At 39.3% G+C, this 19,799-nt stretch overlaps 1 protein-coding gene across 1 annotated transcript in view; it reads left to right on the forward strand.

Annotated features, from left to right (window-relative positions):
- Positions 1-19,058, forward strand: part of LOC127643002 (dehydrogenase/reductase SDR family member 11) — a 35,118-nt gene extending 16,060 nt beyond the window's left edge. Inside the window, exons 2-7 of the mRNA XM_052125520.1 lie at positions 12,568-12,777; positions 12,901-12,995; positions 13,124-13,253; positions 14,525-14,617; positions 14,707-14,772; positions 17,260-19,058. Of these exons, the coding sequence (XP_051981480.1) occupies positions 12,568-12,777; positions 12,901-12,995; positions 13,124-13,253; positions 14,525-14,617; positions 14,707-14,772; positions 17,260-17,301 (636 nt within the window). The 3' untranslated portion in view covers positions 17,302-19,058. The remainder of the gene's footprint in view (positions 1-12,567; positions 12,778-12,900; positions 12,996-13,123; positions 13,254-14,524; positions 14,618-14,706; positions 14,773-17,259) is intronic.
- Positions 19,059-19,799: the final 741 nt, after the last annotated feature.

The raw sequence follows: 19,799 nt of genomic DNA on the forward strand, positions 1-19,799 counted from the left end.
ACCACCTCGGTCGAGGTTCCAAGCGAGCCGAGCCGATACTAAATGAGACGTCAAAATCTGGCAGATCACTGATTGGTCAGGGAGAATCAACCCGCTAGTTTTAAAGTTATCAACAGCGATAGCAGTATAAAGAAATGGCTGTGCGCAAAACCACGCCAAGGTCAATAAACGAGGTGTAGACTGTCCACTTGTTAGCGATGAGCGAAACGCTAAAGTCTTTCTGGAAGTGTCTCAGCTGTTGGCCGCACACGCCTACCGCCGGACCTACCAACAGTGTAGAGAAACGTTAAACAAAACTTAAGTGACTACAGAACCATCAAGGAAAAGAGGAAGTGGTTTGACCAAATGGACGCTATCTAAACCGGCGAGCAATGGGACGGAGAGTGCGCTGGACTCGGTCACGGCGTTGTTGGAGTCCACGATGGAGGATGGGACGTTTTGTTACGTTAACTCGATACTCTGCTTGAAAGCTTCACTTTATTCAGTCGAGCAGCTACTGGAAGCTTCTAAAACAACCAGACACACTTGTGTAACATCAACTGCTTTATGCAGCACAATGAGCTAGCAGCTAACAGCTAGCGCTCATGTTATTGTTTATGGTCAGTAATGTTTGTGTCGCATTTAAGATGATGTCACGACAGTAGAGGCGGCGCCACTATGACGATCAGCCTATAATCCCGCCCACATTGATGCGGCACTAAACTGCAGTGGAAAAGCAAGCTCTGAAAAGTAAAGCGAGTCGAGTTGAGTAACGTGCCGTGGAAAAGGGCCATATGCCGCCACTGCAGTGTCAGGTACTTCCATAGTGGCATGTCTAATAGAGCAGCGTTGACTCTGCCGCTCTGTGCCCTCCTGTCAACGTGCTTGTACACAGGATGCATTTTGTGCTTTGTTGATGGAGAATAGGGATAAAGCTTATCAGACTTCTACTCAGTTAGTGGATTTGTAAGGCATTTTCTGTTGGTAACATGGTAATCCCGTGATTTTTGGACATCTACCAGGGTATTTTTGTGGTATTCTTTAAAGTACTATGAATCAATATATAGATACCATGCTGTATGAATATGGTAATCATACAATACCATGAAATATAATAAAGTACAGTGGTATTACCATGGTATGGCCACAACACACTTTGCTCATCTGGTGTTTCTGTTAAACTTGGGGGTTTAATTGGTGTGAACTGCTCATTCTTGTGTTACTAAACAGTGACCAGATTAAAGATTACAGACATAAGATCACATCAGCTTTACACACACACACACACACACACACACTCACACCCAACACACACACACACGCATAAAGATTTTAAAGAAGAAAAAAAAGTGTTCTTATATTTGTATTTGGGCTGGGCGAAATAGCAAAAAATTTGATTAATATTTTTCAGCCTTTTTATATTTAAATACATATATATATATATGCATACACATACACATGCACATTTATATGTGTTTGCTTTCATTCTTGTTTAATTAGATAAAAAAAATGTTTTTTTTAATTTTCTAACTTTTCCATCCAAGTTGCAAATTTAATTTACGTGAAAAACCATAATATTGCGAATAAAGCATAATTTCCATCCCGTGTGTGTGAACAAGCTCCTTGTTCAAATGTATTTCATGCACGACTAATTTTGCTCATCTACCCGCAACAGGCGGGCGACCTGTAAGACGTCTCGGAGTGGCACATGACAAGAAAAGCTGTTAGTCACAAAGACACGCGCTTGAAGAAACACACTTTATTATATTTAGAAAAGCCGTCAGTGCTCGTGTCTGATTGGCTGTTTGTTCAGAGGCGTGCAGCACGAGCCTGTCTTGTTGAACAAGTTCACGTAAAGAGTTTTCACTCATTTTTCTCCTTTTCATTCGTCTGAAAACTCTTTGCAAGAATCATGTCGTCTATGAGAAAGCTGCAAATGATCTCAGAGCATCTCAGGAGGTGCTGTGAGTTTAGTTCGCTTTATTTCTACTCGGTTGCATACATTGTGAACGCAACTCTGCAGATGCATTAATACTGTTTTTATGTATGTATTAAAGAAACAAAGACGAAAGTGATTAAATCATACAATAATAAGACACGTTCACCTTGAACCTAAAATTGAGTCTTTGTTGTTTTCTTTAGGCAGCATTAACTGTATAACCAGAACAAGACAAACACATTTGATAAGAACACACAATTTTTGGGGGGATTATTTTGGGAACAAGGGAATTTATTAGGCTTATTTATTATTATAAATAATTATTATTGTCTTTACATTTATAATTGTCTTTAGTTCATAATCTGTAGGTTATTAGTAATTATCCACCAGCGCGAGATGGTACAATTTTGGATTTGGGGAGGTGGTGAAATAAGATTATTTTGATCACTTCGTTATTTTATTGCTTTTTTCGTTTAGTTTAAAGTGCCATTTGAATTTAGAAATGTCTTTTTAATTTTTTTGTGTTTCAATAAGTGAATAACATTTTTAAAGCAAAATCAATAAAGCAAAAAATTCACCAACCCTCATCAGGGGGTTTGACAATGCAATCGGATATCGCTATATATTTTATGGCAATTATTGCAAAAATATTTGTTACATATCGCCCAGCCTAGTATTCACATGGCTTGTTGAGGTAAAGCCAAATATTTTCTTTTTATGTGCATCTATATTCCTATAAATTCTTTAGAAATATTTTTGGTAAATGTGTTTCCATTATAGTTTATGTGCACGTATTATTACTGAATAAAACATTGTTTACTTCAAGCGAGCATTCATGTGCATTTCAAAAATGTTATGTGCATCTTGGTTTTTCCATTCTGCGATATCCCAAAATTTGCATTAAAATACAAGGATGAAACCTCGTGAGATGCTCGCTGTTCTTAAACATGCTCAACATATCAATGTAAATACTTCACAATAGTAATAAATACAGTAGAAACAGAGGCAGATAGTTGCTTTTTTGTATATATATATATATATGTTAGGGTTGAAACGATTAGTTGACAACATCGACAATAAAAAAAATTCGACAATTTTTCGTTGTCAAATAGTCATTTGATCTCATTTAACGTAACGTATATTCCAAACAGCTTCAGGCGATGTAGATCCCACAGTATGAGGGAATTATACAAAAACAAAAGTAAATTCAGAAGCACTCTCGTTGTGGAAAAAGTGGAGTCGGAGCTCTTTAAAGGAAACACCCTGATGTTACATCTTAAATGCAGTTTTATTGCGTTATAGCTTTATTAAAGTATAGTCAAATAATATGGAAGCAGATCATGTAAATAACTACAAACTCTGAAACATTTCTCTGTGCGGTCAGCGCCTCTTCTATGAGTTGTGAATGTCCCGATCTGAGGGGGAGAGATTGAAACTGCACCGGCTGATGCACACTCTGTCACGGGACGCTCGTCCCTCGAGCGCACACGCTTAATGCAGCTAGACTATAACGTGATTGCTCTCAACTTATTTTATTCACCTGAGAAGCAGCATATAAGATATTTAGACATGCTTTTAGAGAATATAAGTATATTTTGGCTTTACTGCACTCGCAGAAGTATAACCATGTAAAACAAATACACTTCCTGTATATTTAAGATACATTCTCTAGTCTAAATATCTAATATGTTGCTTCTCGAGTAAATGTATCTTGTTTTTTAGACATTTTTAAATGTAAAACAAGATAAAAACACTTGATAACAATATATATATATATTTTTTTTTTGCAGTGAATTTCTTTACTGAATTAAACGAAATAAACACTATTTTTCCACTTTAATTCAGTGAATGTCATTTAGGGGTATTTTTAAAAGATGATTTTGTCCTCTTTATAGTTAGTAAGCACGTTTAATACAACCTTTTAAGTCGGGACACAGCTGAATAATCGGTTATAAGCTAATGATAAATCTTTGCAATAATCGCTGAATAATCGCTCTAATAATCAGTAGATTAATCGGTTATCAAAATAATCATTAGTTGCAGCCCTAAAATATATATATATAATTTTTTATTATATATTTTTTTTTATTACAAAATCAAGCGTTCTACATTGAAGCGAGGCCGTGAAAGTTAAAATGTAGACTAAATGGAAATGTGCCCCCTCAACACATATCCAAGTTCATATCTTGTGAATAATAATGAACCTGTTCCTCATTTAACCTCATCAGGTGAATATATAAGCTATAAAAAGCTTCATTTGTCTAATACTTAATATAGAGCATTGTAACCTGTCAAGTCTTGGTCTTTTCAAAATAAGAGTCTCTAGTGTGTCCATGGAATTTGTACGTTTTTAAAAAGCTAATTTGTGACTGATGAGCTTTAGCTGAAAGATAATTTCTTTAATAGTACATAAAATTGACATTATAAGTGAACTATACACATGTGAATCTTTAGATCAAAAGATTTTTCAGATCATGAGATCTAAACTGGTAATATATATTTTCTTTTGTCTCACTTATACACACAGATTGTTTTGTTCTCCACGCTCTGTCTGTATTGTGGTTTGTTCTCTGTTGTGCAGAGTTTATTTATAGTGAAGTGCAGCACAGATCTGTGTGTCAATCAGAGCCGGTTAATGAAATCTGGTCCTACAGGTTAGTTTAGGTGTGTTAGGCAACACTTATCCTGTCCACACCCTCCCCTCTTCTCTTGCTCTCCTCTTTTGTCTGCTCTGTTCTCCTCGTGATTTGATCTATTCTCTGAATGGCCTTCAGTTTAACAGCACAGTCAGTGATCTCGTTGGGTACGGTCCGGCCAATACAGCTCTTCTATTATAACAATAATCACATTATCTTATAATCATCCAGTCTCAGGACAGAGGTTGTGGTAATGATCGAGCTTTAATAATCCTGATGCTGTCTGCTGGGATTAAGTCATTTTAAAGAGTCAGATATGAATTGCTCTGATTAACGATTCCACCCAACCTTTAGACAGCTACAATCTATCACAGGGGAAGTGTGTGTGTGTGTGTGTGTGTGTGTGTGTTAAATAAAGAGGGTCCTGAGGGCAGAGATATGTAGATATACTATATACTTAGTCTGATGAGAACGCCAGCTCTCCTTCCCCTTTTCCAGCTCCGCTGTCGTGTATGTGGAGCAGGTTTGCATTGAGGTATTTAATGTCTGGTTTTTGGTGTGCTATTACAGAACCAATGTCCAAAAGTGTTTGTCTATCATAGACAATAAGGCAGACAACTTCCAAGACAAAAAACATAAGAATTGTAGACAAAACAATAAAAAAAACTGCAACATTGTGTCGGAGCTCGTAACGCACCAGCCGTACTCGGCGCCATCTTGAGGACTTAGTAGGTCCTCGCGATGGCGCGGTTACTCACCTCAGTCCGGGTGGCGGAGGACAAGTCTCAGTTGCCTCCGCTTCTGAGACCGTCAATCCACACATCTGATCACGTGACTCGTCGTGCATGACACCACTGAGACTCACAGCATGTGGAGACTCATGCTACTCTCCACGATCCACACACAACTCACCACACGCCCCATTGAGAGCGAGAACCACTAATCACGACCACGAGGAGGTTACCCCATGTGACTCTACCCTCCCTAGCAACCGGGCCAATTTGGTTGCTTAGAAGACCTGGCTGGAGTCACTCAGCACACCTTGGATTCGAACTCGCAACTCCAGGGTTGGTAGTAAGCATCAATACTCGCTGAGCTACCCAAGCGCCCCTCAGAATCTTTCTTAAACACTTGGGTACACAGTCATGGTTACTATAGTAAAACCATAGTTCTGTTTCATTTTGGTTAAATAGGGTGGCAACATTGTTTATACTTCATATACACTAATAAAACCAGAAAACACCCTATTTTACCCTATAACTGAATAGAAATATGGTGATATTGTGATGCTACAGCGCTACTTGTAGGAAAATGTATCTCTTTACAGAAATAGCTCCACAATTGTGAACATAGCTGAGCTACTCTCTTGCTACCTTAAAATGAAGTTAAGTTAGTTGCTGATTTTAGTTAACTACTCCCCAACTCTGGCCTTTCGTACACGTCTTGTTTCATTGGGCTGCTCGGCTCTGCTAATGAAGATGAGAATTTACAGTGACAGGCCAAATTACTCTTCACTAGAGTTGCAACGGGAAGGGAAAGAGATTGTGTTGAGGTGATTATTTATGGCTTAGAAATCCCTAAACAGCTCTTACTGTCTCTAGGCTTCTTTTCCTGTGCTGTGTCATAAGAAAAGATTAACTGTATTTGAGAACACGACCCATCTCTATGTGTAAATGTAATCGCAGTGCTTGTACTGTTAATGTACCACGTGTTTGAGGGATTGTGTTCATGTTTTCAGGTTTTGATTACATGTCTTTTATTGTCCTCTTCTTACTTCCTTCATTTTTTAATTGTGGATCACATACTATCAAGTGCTTTACTTCCATCAACTGGAGACTTTGGATCAGAGAAGTCCCAATATGTTCCCCTCCCAAGCCCCTCAAAGTTCAAGCCTCACCAACGCTACATGTTCAGCTCCTCTAGTGAGAGCTCCTTAAGGTTTGGAATAAAATAACATGATTCCCACCTGTTCCTTATCTGGATCTTTAGATGCATCTGTGTGGATCTGAGTGTGCTGATCACACTTTGTCCAGATAAGAGTCCTCGCTTCTTTTCCTTGCCTTTATTCCAACAAGGTAAGATCCACACTAGGATGAGGTCAAATCTACATGGGTATTAATGGCCAAACTACTATAGTGGTGCATTCATACTTTTCCCATCTGATCCATTGATAATGTTATCTTTTATCCAACATAAACCTGGTGTTCTTACCTTTTCCATACTTTGAAGATGATCGAACAAAAAATTAGGTTCCTGCAGCTTTAATGTCTGTAAAATCTCTGGAAGTGTTCAGAGTAAAATTAAGCTCCGCCTCTCAAGACGACACTAAATCTGACGGCACTGCTCGACTATTATGAATAAAACTACGCCACATTTTTAAAAATAGACTTTGGAGATGGCTGGTTTTGTTTATGAGACTCTAATATTTCAGATCATAAACAGTTTTACAACATGAATGCTGCTCAGATTGCAGTTTGTTGAAGAACGATGACGAAGGCGAGATCTCATGTAAACAATGGACAATATATCAATATTTATCACATTTATCACTTTTATGGACAAGAAGTGCTATTGGATGTTTTTAATGAACGCTTGTCATGGACGATTGACCCAAGTGTGTTGAACTGGATTCATCTGGCGATCATGTTTTCATAATAAAAGTCCCGTTTTGATATTGCATGTTTTAATTTGTACTCCTGCACAAATAACTCAATCGCTGTTTCTGGAGCATTGCTATCGTGAAACTGAGATCGGATATCAATGTTGAACCCTTATACCTTTGTAAAGATGTATAATGTTAACATTAATTACATTTATAGATGGTAAATTATATATTAAATGTAAGCAGAGTGACGTCACTACCACGTGCGGGCGATTGCATATCAACAGGTTAATGCTCTTTTTAATTTGGATAGGAAAAGGGAACATCCAATGGATCCTCCATTGGTGGCTTCTTTGCCATGAGATTTGGATATTCACTCAACTTCTCTCTTAGCTTAGATTGTCTGAGCTATTAATTGTAATAAATGCCCTTCGAAACATGTAAATTTTTTCATCATCATTTAGCCTATTGCACTTTCAACATCCAACCTCCTCCCTTTACTTCTAGAGATACATTTTATTGCTGCATTTTGTAAAACTGGAACAATTTTTCTATGCTGCTTCCTTCATTTATCTCAGTTTGTTTCAATCCCTAATCAGTCATTCCTAAAAATACTTCCCAGTTATTTTTTTCCATAAATCCATTTACCAGTAACCTCATGATTCATCCTTCTTATCTTTTTTGTACTTAATGATTGTACTTACTATTGGGAAGTGATCACTTCCATTCGTACATTCCTCTAATACTTCCCAATTTGTATTGCCTCCTAATGTGGCTGAAACCAGAGTACCAAGGTCTTGTACTGATTTCAAGCCTTTGATAACATCAACCCGAGTATAAATGCCATCAATAATGCAGATCAAGTTCTGTAAATCCATCAAATCTTCAACCACCAACCCATTTGTTATTTGTCATTAATAATTCCTCCCCATACTGTATTATGTGCATTGAAATCTCTACACCAAATTACTCTATCCTGTTTAAACCTTCTATACTTTCTAATTCCATCAGTATTAAACTTTGACATGGATGATAAAAATGTATGATCACATAACTCCTATTTCCCATCCATATATTCCATTGATATACCTTTACCCACCACCTTATATGGTAATCCTGATTTAACCATGTTACATCCTCAACCTTTAACATTTTCCCGATCTCTCCTTACGCTTGTGTATTCTTTCATACCAAAATCAATTTTAGGGTTTAGCCATTTATCTTGACTGCATAACATTTCAGGTTTAACCTCCATGTAGTTAATATATCCTTTAAATTCCTGGCCATTTGCTAGAATGCTCCTAACATTCCAATGAAGGAGTTATAACAGCATAACTATTAACCACAACATGCTTCCTGACTAGGTTGAATATTCATGCTTAATTAGGGCTGGGTATCGAGTTCGATACATTTTAGGCACCGACCGAATTGCCGCTAAACAATTGCGTATCAAAAAATATCTTGTTGTTCGGTACCAAATTTCGATACCTAATGGATTATTCTAATCTACGTCAGTGATAAGCATGTAGCATGCTAGATGTGCCCAAATCTAAAAGTGCCGGTGATTGGCTGTGTTTAAGCATCAATGAAAAACACTAGTTTATGCCGGTTATGCCCAGAGATGCTTCTCAAACCCCATGCATGTGAAAGATGTGGAAAAGTTAAAAAGTGTGGCTACATTTCACCTTGCTCGATGCCAACAGCACGTGATGCAATATTTGTGACAAGATATTTGCCTCCAAGACCGGCACCACGACAAATCTGATGAAACACTTGACAGTGCACGGAATAAACTTAAGAGCAGAAAGTTACTCCGTCTTCGACTGCAAGAAGACCGAGCCGGTGCAGTCGTCCTCTCAGCGTCCTCCTGCCACAGAGCTTCCTTCAACATGCCCACCACACGAGTCTTCCTCCAAAACTACTGATGAATGCTGCGGCACTATGACTGGGACTCCGACAGGTAAGGTGAACGTTTAGCAAGCAAACCAACAAACAAGATCGGCTAACTTGTAGTGTGGTACATGCTTGTGTACTTTAACGTTTCTGTGACATAGTCCTATAAACTGGGACCTACGTAACGTTAGATATTGTTTGAATGTATGGCTATAGATAGCTAGCTAAATCGTTGCTAGAAATGCTTTAAGGTTGACAGTAACTGATCAAGATTAACTGAAAAAATAAAACCAAAGTTTTTTTGAGGAAATGTTTGTAATCTTGTTAAAACGGATTTCATAAAATTGGTATAGAAAAAAGTATCGTTTAGGAACCGGTATCGAAGGAAAAGATATCAACTATATAACTGTAACTATATCGATATTTTTTGAATGATACCCAGCCCGTTGCTTAATCCTTCTCTTACTGATTCCCATGTCAGCTCTTCAAAGTGTCTTTCTGCCGCTTTCACTGTAATTTAAATCTTTTCCGTCCTTTTCCCTGTCTGAGCTGTGCAGTTTATTACTTCTGCTATAAACAGCAAGACGTTTTTCTTACTATCAATGTATCAATCTATCCATGTCCTGATTTCCACCACAATTACAACATTTCACCTCCTCTCCCTCTCCACATTTTGCATAATCATGTTCCGCAACGAGCTCATCTCTTCTTTGACTTACATACTGTAGCTATATGCCCATATCTTTGACAGTTGTATCATTTTAATGGGGGAGCCATTAAGATAGACTGTCTACTCTACATCCATCCCTATTCATTTTCAAAAGAATCGCCTCTACTATTTTGCCACCTTCCAAATTTAGTTTTAGTTCTTCCATCGTTACTTCTACAGTAACTCCTGTAATTACTCCACTAAACAACACCTTCTGACCTACACTCCTACTGCTTACATACAGTCTGTTTACATGCCATCTCTATGTTCATTGCTCTTCTGACACTCATTTCTACCATTTCTTACCATTAATGTACCAATTTGCCATTTTAACCTCACCAATTCGACAATTCTTTTGTCAAAAGCGAATGGATTTCCCAAGACACTCCTTCATCCTTAACCCATCCTGACAAATATCCGTTATTACATTCTCGTTTTCACTCTCATTTGTACTACATTCCGATTCATCCTGCTTCCCTTTTTTCCTCTTATTTGATCCTTTATTTCCACTCTTTCCCTCCACTTGTGTCCATCCTACCTCCATTTCATCCTTATCTTCTCCTGAACCATCCGCACCCTTTTTAGTGTCTGATCCATTCCCCTTTCTATTCCCTTGAGATTTCATAAGCTCCAGTGGAATCTTTAAACAGATCGATTTAACAGTTCCAAAAATGAGGGGGGCCTTGGTAACTAAGCGAGTAAAGACGCTCACTACCACTCCTGGAGTCACGAGTCCGAATCAAGGATGTGCTGAGTGACTCCAGCAAGGTCTCCTAAGCAACCAAATTGGCCCGGTTGCTAGGGAGGGTAGCGTCACATGGGGTAACCGTCTCGTGGTCGCTATAATGAGGGTCTCGCTCTAGGTGGGGCGCGTGGTGAGTTGTTTGTGGATGCTGCGGCGAATAGCGTGAAGGCTCTGCGGTAACACTCTACAAACCCACATGATAAGATGTGCGGATTGATGGTCTCCGATGCAGAGGCAACTGAGATTCATCCTCTGCCACCCGGATTGAGGCGAGTCACTACGCCACCACAAGGACATAGAGGGCATTGGGAATTGGGCATCCCAAACTGGGGAGGAAAAAAAACAGTTCCAAAACTTAGTTTGTTTTCTATTTCGCTATCCGGTCTGCCACTCGCTTCCTTTTCCGGCTCCTCCCTCACCCATACACACCGTCTTTTAGTGTGAAAGTTCTCTTCCTTGTACCTGTTCCTTGTTTGTCATGTGACCATCATGTTCCACCATGTTTATTAGACTATTTCATTGGTTCATGTTTCATTGTCTTGTTATCCTGTTTACCCTTGTCTGAGTATTTAAAGCTCATATGGTTGCCATTGTCTTGGTTGAGTTTTGTTGGTGTAATGCTGTGTCTGTTTATGCTGTTAGTCAAGTTTAGTCTTGTCTAGTTACGTCAAGTCATTGTTTATAGGCAAGTCAAATTTAGTTTCGTTTCTGGTTTATATTCTTCACTTGTTTTGATTTCACTTTTGATTCACGTTTTTGGATTTATCGTTTCTCACTTAGGATTTAAAATAAAATGGTACTTGGGTTTCATATCGTCATCTTTGTCCATTGCCTGTTCTACTCTGTAGCATTACATAATGCATGTGGCATTATTGATTTCACTTGTGCATTTTGAGTCTTACAGTGTGGATATTCTGGTTTGAATGTATTGCTTTCTGCTACGTGGTTCTCAATATTTTCATTAAAATCTTACACATCCTGGATGTTTTATTAGTGGTGTTTGCTAAGACAAGCATCACGATTACTATTGCTCATAAATTAAGGGTTTGAACAAACCCATAGCGCACTGAGGTGTGTCACTATTTATCCTTTTTATTTCTTTAGGTGTGCTAGAGCAATATCATACTTTTATAAAATGTGTCATTTATTTTATCTATATTACATGCGTTATTTCCCAGCCCAAGGACACAGACAAGTACTGGGTATGTGTATATTGGTATCTGTCATCATTGGAGATAAAAATAATTTTCTATTAAATGTTTCGATTGTATAAAAGTCATTAGAGTGCATATAATAAGTCATTAGGGTGTTGCTGTACAAAGTACAGCCTTTTGAAGTGTATGTTCAAATGGGTTAGACTGTTTGTTTGGCTGCGGCACCAAAGACGCTTCAGTGTTGTGAACTGGCAACGAGGGTTCAGCCAGTACTACACACTCACACACTCACACTAAGTGCCAAATCCTCTCCTCTCTCTGGCATCATCTTTCTGGTGTCCTAGTCTGCCCCTAGTCTGTGTGGTCTGGGCATGAGCCAATCACAAGCTCAGCTATGTCACCGAAAATGAACCAATGGGCTGTGAGCTCGGTCGACTCATTCGCTCCGCACTCTTATCCTTTGGTGTTGATGATGACACTTTGACATCTAGGCTTTTTTTATTTTTTGCCCTTAATATCAACATTAAATCAACATTGACCCCATGTACTTTCCTTATACACATTCCTGGTCTTATTTTGAGTGGTTCATCTGTGCCAAAAATGTCCTTTCATCAAAATGTAATAACTTGCTCTGTCTCTGAAACTTTTCTTTTTGTGTGACTTCACCAATCCATCGTATTTTCCAACCCCTCCAAATACATTCTGGTATTTAATGCCCACTTTTCATGATCCAATCAATTCCCCAGTGTGGTTTAGGGTTAGAGTAGTTAACACCTGTTAGCAGAACTTTACCGTAAAACTTCAAACTGTTTTCATCTTTTAAAACTACTGTGCACAGTGCTCTTGTCATATGTTTCTGAAGAGTTCATGATTTATCTCAAGTATCTGCTCTTGTCTTCTCTCGGTACAGAAGTTGGCCGCAGAGTGTCAGAGCGCAGGATACAGCGGCACTTTGATCCCGTATAAATGTGATCTGTGTAATGAGGAGGAGATTCTGTCCATGTTCTCGGCCATTAAGACTTTGCATCAGGGTGTGGACGTGTGCATCAACAATGCAGGACTGGCGCACAACGAACCTCTGCTCAGCGGAAAGACAGAAAGATGGAAGAATATGATTGATGTGAGTTACACACACATCATAACTTGCAAACATTAGTCAAGGAACACTATTACAGTTGCTCATTTAAGCAACTGTCCTGAGCGACTGCCCATGGACTAACTCACCATCTGTCTTTGTGTGCAGGTGAACATACTCGCTCTCGCTATCTGCACACGTGAGGCCTACCAGTCCATGAAGGAGAGGAATGTGGATGACGGACACGTTATCAATATTAACAGGTATACTTCACTGTCCGGTTGAACCTTAAACATTCGGCTTGAACAGCATAAATGTGCTCATAAAGATGGTGACATCATCCAGTCCTGATGTTGACACATACAAGCTGTTGTTGGTCTTTTCTCTGCAGTATGGGGGGACACAGGATGGTGCCCAGCACTGACGAACACTTTTACTGCGCCACTAAATATGCTGTGACCGCATTGACAGAGGGGCTGAGACAAGAGCTAAGGGAAGCCAAAACACACATCAGAGCCACAGTGAGACCCCACACACACATACACACATACACACACACACACACACACACACACACACACACATACACACACACATACACACATACACACACACACACACACACACACACATTTCACATATTTTAGGATATACAACAGTTATTTCCGGTCCTTGAATCTGATTGGACGAGAGACATTCCATGAGCACTGATGGTCTGACACCAGCTCTCAGACGCTTGCAGTGTGTGTGTGTGTGTGTGTGTGTGTGTGTGTGTCTGTCACTCCGCTTGTGTTTGTGCTGTTCTAAACTAAAGTGTAATGCAGTGCATATCAGTCAGGAGTTACTGTCTTATTTTTGACATTACATATGTTAGCCAGCAGGTGGTGGCAAAAGATCATTTTTGTGTGTAATATGAGCCAGTTAGGTGACGTGAAGAGAATCCGTTAGTCGTTGTTTACATATAACAGCGCTCCGTGATCGCTTGTATTACTAATACATTACCAAAGCTGGGAAGCTTTAAACGGCTTTAAATGGACAACTTCAGGATTAAGGCTCATCACAGCTGAGAGACACAACAGACTGATTAATTACAGAACTCAAGGTGCTTACCTTTTCTCAGAGTTTCCACATTGGATACATAATGTTTAAAATGGCGGAGGACATCGCTGTCTATAGTGAATGACTCTTGCGCACCAGCTACTGCGAAATAGGGAGAAATACCCCCGCTTTGACGTCTATTTTCCACTGAGAAAGCTGATCTTCAGAAAGCTGACAGCATCTCTGCTTCGGTGTGGCAACAGGTGATCGCACACGCTCTCTCTCTCTCTCTCTCTCTCTCTCTCACACACACACACACACACACACATCCGTCTATACCTGTTAATCCAATGACTTGTTAGAAACAGCACGAGCCATGATGCTATTTCTGAAATGACATTTTTGAATTACTAATGAAGGTTTGGACGCATTATTTGTTTTGAACCAGCAACAGCAGATTCTGACCCGTCGCGTAATTTAATTTAAATGTAAATTTTTTTAAATGTACTTGTTCATTGAACTGTTGTATATAAGCAATATCACCCTCGCAATCGTGCTATATGGCCCTATATCAGCACCGATGGGATTACCTATCATCACAGCAGTGCTGATATAGGGCCATATCGCACTCTTGCTCATGTGATATTGCTTAATTATTCAATTTCTATTATTTAATAACTTTTACAGACACTCAACCTTGTTAAAACATGATGCAATGCAGTATTTTATAACCTGTCAGTTTTCTTTGCCGTAGTGTATATCACCTGGAATAGTGGAAACTGATTTTGCCTTCCGGCATCACAACAGTGATCCAGAAAGAGCCGCTGCTGTTTATGAAAGCATAAAGGTAAACAGAGCGTGCGTATGTGTGATGTCTTTTCATACATGTCAGTTTCTTTGCTGCGTGGATTTGTAATGATTATTTGTCTTGTACAGTGTTTGAAAGCAGAAGACATCGCCAGTGCTGTCACATACGTCCTCAGTGCACCTCCTCATGTTCAGGTAAGACCATTCAGAGACACTATAATCAAACTAAATAAAACACAAAACTACCATAAATACAATCTTCTTTTTAAACCATAAACTTAATTGAGAATGTTTCTTTGAATAAATGTATATATTGGGATTATATTGGGAAATTAATATATTGGGATATTGGTAGCAAAATAGTTTGTTGTGATTGAGATGACTCCACAACTGTTGGACATTAAAATGGTTTATGTTTATTTACATTTTTGTTTAGATTATCATCGTTTCATTTTAGCATGTAATAATTGATATTTTCACAATGGATTTTCATAGTTTAATATTGAATGTCTGGGTCTGGGACAAAGCTAAAAGAGTCAAATCTATACCTAAAATGCATTTTCAAAAGTACCAAAAATAAACTATAAAGACCTGGTAAAATGTTTCCAAGACAAAAATCATGAAACATTTGACATGAAAGTTTTGTGCATCCAGTCACCAGCTACAGGATTCTGACACAAATTCAGAAGTGTCAAAGTGTTACTTGATAGAAGCCAGTTAAATTGATCTCAGGTTGTGTGACGTGTCCATACCCTCGAAAACCATGAACAAAAACGACATGTGGTAAAAGATACGGCACATTCTACATTAAAGGATTATTCCGGCTTCAAGAAGTTAAACAAAATTGGCAAAAATTGGGCTCATGCTTTGCTTTCTGCCCAGAAGCAGTTATGATATATTATCTTGTGAGTTGGATTGAACACACTTTACAATCGTTGACTGGGATTATTATTACTGTCATAATGGCCGGCTGTGGCTCAGGTGGTAGAGCGGGTCGGCCGCTAATCACAGGGATGGCCGAAGTGTCCTTGAGCAAGACACTGAACCCCAAGTTGCTTCCAATGGCAGGCTAGCACCTTGCATGGCAGCTCTGCCGCCATTGGTGTATGAATGGGTGAATGTGTGTGTGAATGGGTGTGTGTGTGTGTGAATGCGTGTGTGAGTGGGTGAATGTGTGTGTGAGTGGGTGAATGTGTGTGTTAAGGGGTGAATTTGTGTGTGAATGGGTGAATGTGTGTGTTAAGGGGTGAATGTGTGTGTTAAGGGGTGAATTTGTGTATGAATGGGTGAATGTGTGTGTGAATGGGTGTGTGTGTGTGTGTGTGTGAATGCGTGTGTGAGTGGGTGAATGTGTGTGTGAGTGGGTGAATGTGTGTGTTAAGGGGTGAATTTGTGTATGAATGGGTGAATGTGTGTGTGAATGGGTGTGTGTGTGTGTGAATGCGTGTGTGAGTGGGTGAATGTGTGTGTGAGTGGGTGAATGTGTGTGTTAAGGGGTGAATTTGTGTATGAATGGGTGAATGTGTGTGTGAATGGGTGTGTGTGTGTGAATGCGTGTGTGAGTGGGTGAATGTGTGTGTGAGTGGGTGAATGTGTGTGTGAATGGGTGTGTGTGTGTGTGAATGGGTGAATGTGTGTGTTAAGGGGTGAATTTGTGTGTGAATGGGTGAATGTGTGTGTTAAGGGGTGAATTTGTGTGTGAATGGGTGAATGTGTGTGTTAAGGGGTGAATTTGTGTGTGAATGGGTGAATGTGTGTTAAGTGGTGAATTTGTGTGTGAATGGGTGAATGTGTGTGTGTGTGTGTGTGTGAGTGGGTGAATTTGTGTGTGAATGGGTGAATGTGTGTGTGAATGGGTGTGTGTGTGTGTGAATGCGTGTGTGAGTGGGTGAATTTGTGTGTGAATGGGTGAATGTGTGTGTTAAGGGGTGAATTTGTGTGTGAATGGGTGAATGTGTGTGTTAAGGGGTGAATTTGTGTGTGAATGGGTGAATGTGTGTGTGTGTGTGAGTGGGTGAATTTGTGTGTGAATGGGTGAATGTGTGTGTTAAGGGGTGAATGTGTGTGTGTGTGTGAATGTGTGTGTTAAGGGGTGAATGCGTGTGTGAATGCGTGAATGCGTGTGTTGAGGGGTGAATGTGTGTGTGTGTGTGTGTGAGAATGTATGGGTGAATGTGTGTGTGAATGGGTGAATGTGTGTGTGTGAATGTGTGTTTGAATGTGTGTGTGAATGGGACACAGTGTGAAGTGCTTTGGTAACCTCTAAGGTTAAAATAGGCGCTATATAAGTGCAGACCATTTGCCATAATGATCATCAGACAGATCCCTAATGGAAAATACAACTTATGCTGGTAGCTGTGTTTTGGAAGCTGGATTCTAGCTGGTCCAAGCTGGGAGACCAGTTTAGGCCAGCTACCAGCTTGTCATTCCAGCTCAAGGTGTTCAAGCTGGTTTTTGGGACATGGTAGCTGGTCGACCAGATAAGGACCAGTTTGGTCCAGCTACCATGTTCCAAAACAGTTACCAGCTTAAGCTGGATATTCCAGCAGGGATGGGAGACAGCCAAATCCAAGCGCTGTTAGATCCATCACATGCGGATCGATGTGTTCTCTCTGTACTTTACAGTGGTATTCACTTTGTCAAATTGAATAGTCTCTTTTTCATCTCTCTCTCCTCCTGTAGATCGGTGACGTGCAGATGCGGCCAGTAGAGCAAGTGTCATAGGAACAGAATGGCACAGGAGGTCATGCAGCAGGAGAGCCGGGTCAACTCAAGGCGGGACTGCGCCACCTGCTGGTCAAAATATATGTATCCCCTAATTTTAAAGAACTGAACTGCTCAAATCTGAGAATGTGGCACTTCCTGGGGTGATCTGAAGATTCGCCCTGCGCTTAAGAGCTGTATGGTGAGAGAGAGAGAGAGAGAGAGAGAGACAGAGGGAGAGGGGAGAGAGAGAGAGAGAGAGAGAGAGAGACAGAGGGAGAGAGAGAGAGAGAGAGAGAGAGAGAGAGAGAGAGAGAGAGAGAGAGAGAGAGAGACAGAGGGAGAGGGGAGAGAGAGAGAGAGAGAGAGAGAGAGAGAGGGGTCACCACTGAAAACCATTTAAAATATGCAGATTTACAGTCTGCTGCTGTTGCAAATGCGGGGACACTTTTAACCTTTTCTAAACAAAAAACTGGAACTAAACAGAGAAGATGTGTGTTACTGTCCGCAATGGTCACCCAAGACCACTTGTACCAGACAAGTATGCCATGAATTGCACATCATTTTTGGTCTCTTTTTAGGTCATATTGCACATCCGTTTGTGAGTGAGTGAATTTGATACACTGTTGCTCAGTGCCGATAATGATGTTAATATCTGTATAATGTTTTTAATTCTAAGTTGAATTGTATGTAGATGTGATTCTCAAACCGTACTTACAGTGGAATGGATGCAGCTTCTCTACCGTTTGTGGTACAGTAGCTGTACGAGGTTTGCCTAAATAAGCCACAGAGCTCGTTGGCTGTGCTTTTTGGGAACAAAACTAAAGCACATGATGTTCATTATGGAAGAGGTCGTTTGGTCGCTGTCACACTCCGGAAATCATGTAGGAACCTTTTAAATGTTGTCTTTCACTGAACCTGAATGAAAAGGTGACGCTGGCTTCTGTCATTGGAAAACAAGTATGGAAACACTGTAGTGAGCACTTGAAAGAAATAATACTTGAATTAATCTATTCTTGCTGATTAAACATGGTGATGATTGTTGGTTTTGGATAAATTGCTTTTTCGTTCACTGTATGCCACCTCTGTATCACAAAAAGGTGCAAGATGTGATTTCCAGCACATGACTTCTGCTTGTATTTAACATAACCCCTTATTTGACCAGAAGACAATTAAAGTGTGTGACATGAATTACATTCTCTAGTTGGAGCGTTTCTCACGAACATATTCCAGGTCATATTTCACCCCAAAATCAATGATTTTTTTTTTTTATAATAATAATAATAATAATAATAATAGTTGTATTAAGCAAACAAAGCCTTTTTATTATTATATTATTATTTCCTTTTTTTTTCTCATTAATTTTTTTCTTTTTTTTAGCCTTGTGATGTTATCTTCATGACAGTTAAGCACCTTTTCTCCCCAAATTGTCAATTCTGTAATGTGAAAATAATGATGAAATGTAATGAGAAAAAAAATCATTGCATCATAGTTGTACTGCCTTTCATTTATGCTGAAAAAAAAAAAATCATTGTATTGCAAAACAAATGAGTAATATTTACAAAATTCATCCTAAAATGACCAGAAGCATTACAGTAATGAACATTTAGGGCAAGAGATTTGGGGAAATAAATTGCCGAAATAAATTTGGAAAAATCGTATTAGTCCTAATACAGGCATCATTTTATTTGTGCATGCATATATATATATAAACACTGGTGGCCAAAAGTTTGGAATTATGTACATATTTTGGTCTTATGGAAAGAAATTAGTACTTTTATTCACCAAAGGGGCATTCAACTGATCACAATGTAATAACGTGAAAAATTACTAATACAATTTGAACTTAAACTACTTCAAAGAGTTCTCATAAAAAAATCCTCCATGTGCAGCGATGACAGATTTACAGATCCTTGTTATTTTAGCGGTCAGTTTGTCCAGATACTCAGGTGACCTTTGACCCCACACTTCCTGTAGCACTTGCTATAGATGTGTCTGTCTTGTCAGGCACTTCTCACACACCTTACAGTCTAGCTGATCCCACAAAAGCTCAATGGGGTTCAGATCCGTAACACTCTTTTCCAATTATCTGTTGTCCAATGTCTGTGTTTCTTTGCCCACTCGAACCTTTTCTTTTTGTGTTTCTGTTTCAAAAGTGTCTTTTTCTTTGCATTTCTTCCCATAAGTCCTCCTGAGTCTTCTCTTTACTGTTGTACATGAAACTGGTGTTGAGCGGGTAGAATTCAATTAAGCTGTCAGCGGAGGACATGTGAGGCGTCTATTTCTCAATCTAGAGACTCTGATGTACTTATCCTCTTGTTTAGTTGCACATCTGGTCTTCCACATCTCTTACTGTCCTTGTTAGAGACAGTTGTGCTTTGTCTTTGAAGACTGTAGTTACACCTTTGGATGAAATCTGCAGTTTTTTGGCAATTTCAATCATTGTATCGCCTTCATTCCTCAAAACAATTATTGACTGATGAGTTTATTTTTTGCCATTTTTGACCTAATATAAAAAT

The sequence above is a fragment of the Xyrauchen texanus genome, chromosome 4 (genome assembly GCF_025860055.1).
Source record: "Xyrauchen texanus isolate HMW12.3.18 chromosome 4, RBS_HiC_50CHRs, whole genome shotgun sequence".
NCBI classification, from domain to species: domain Eukaryota; kingdom Metazoa; phylum Chordata; class Actinopteri; order Cypriniformes; family Catostomidae; genus Xyrauchen; species Xyrauchen texanus.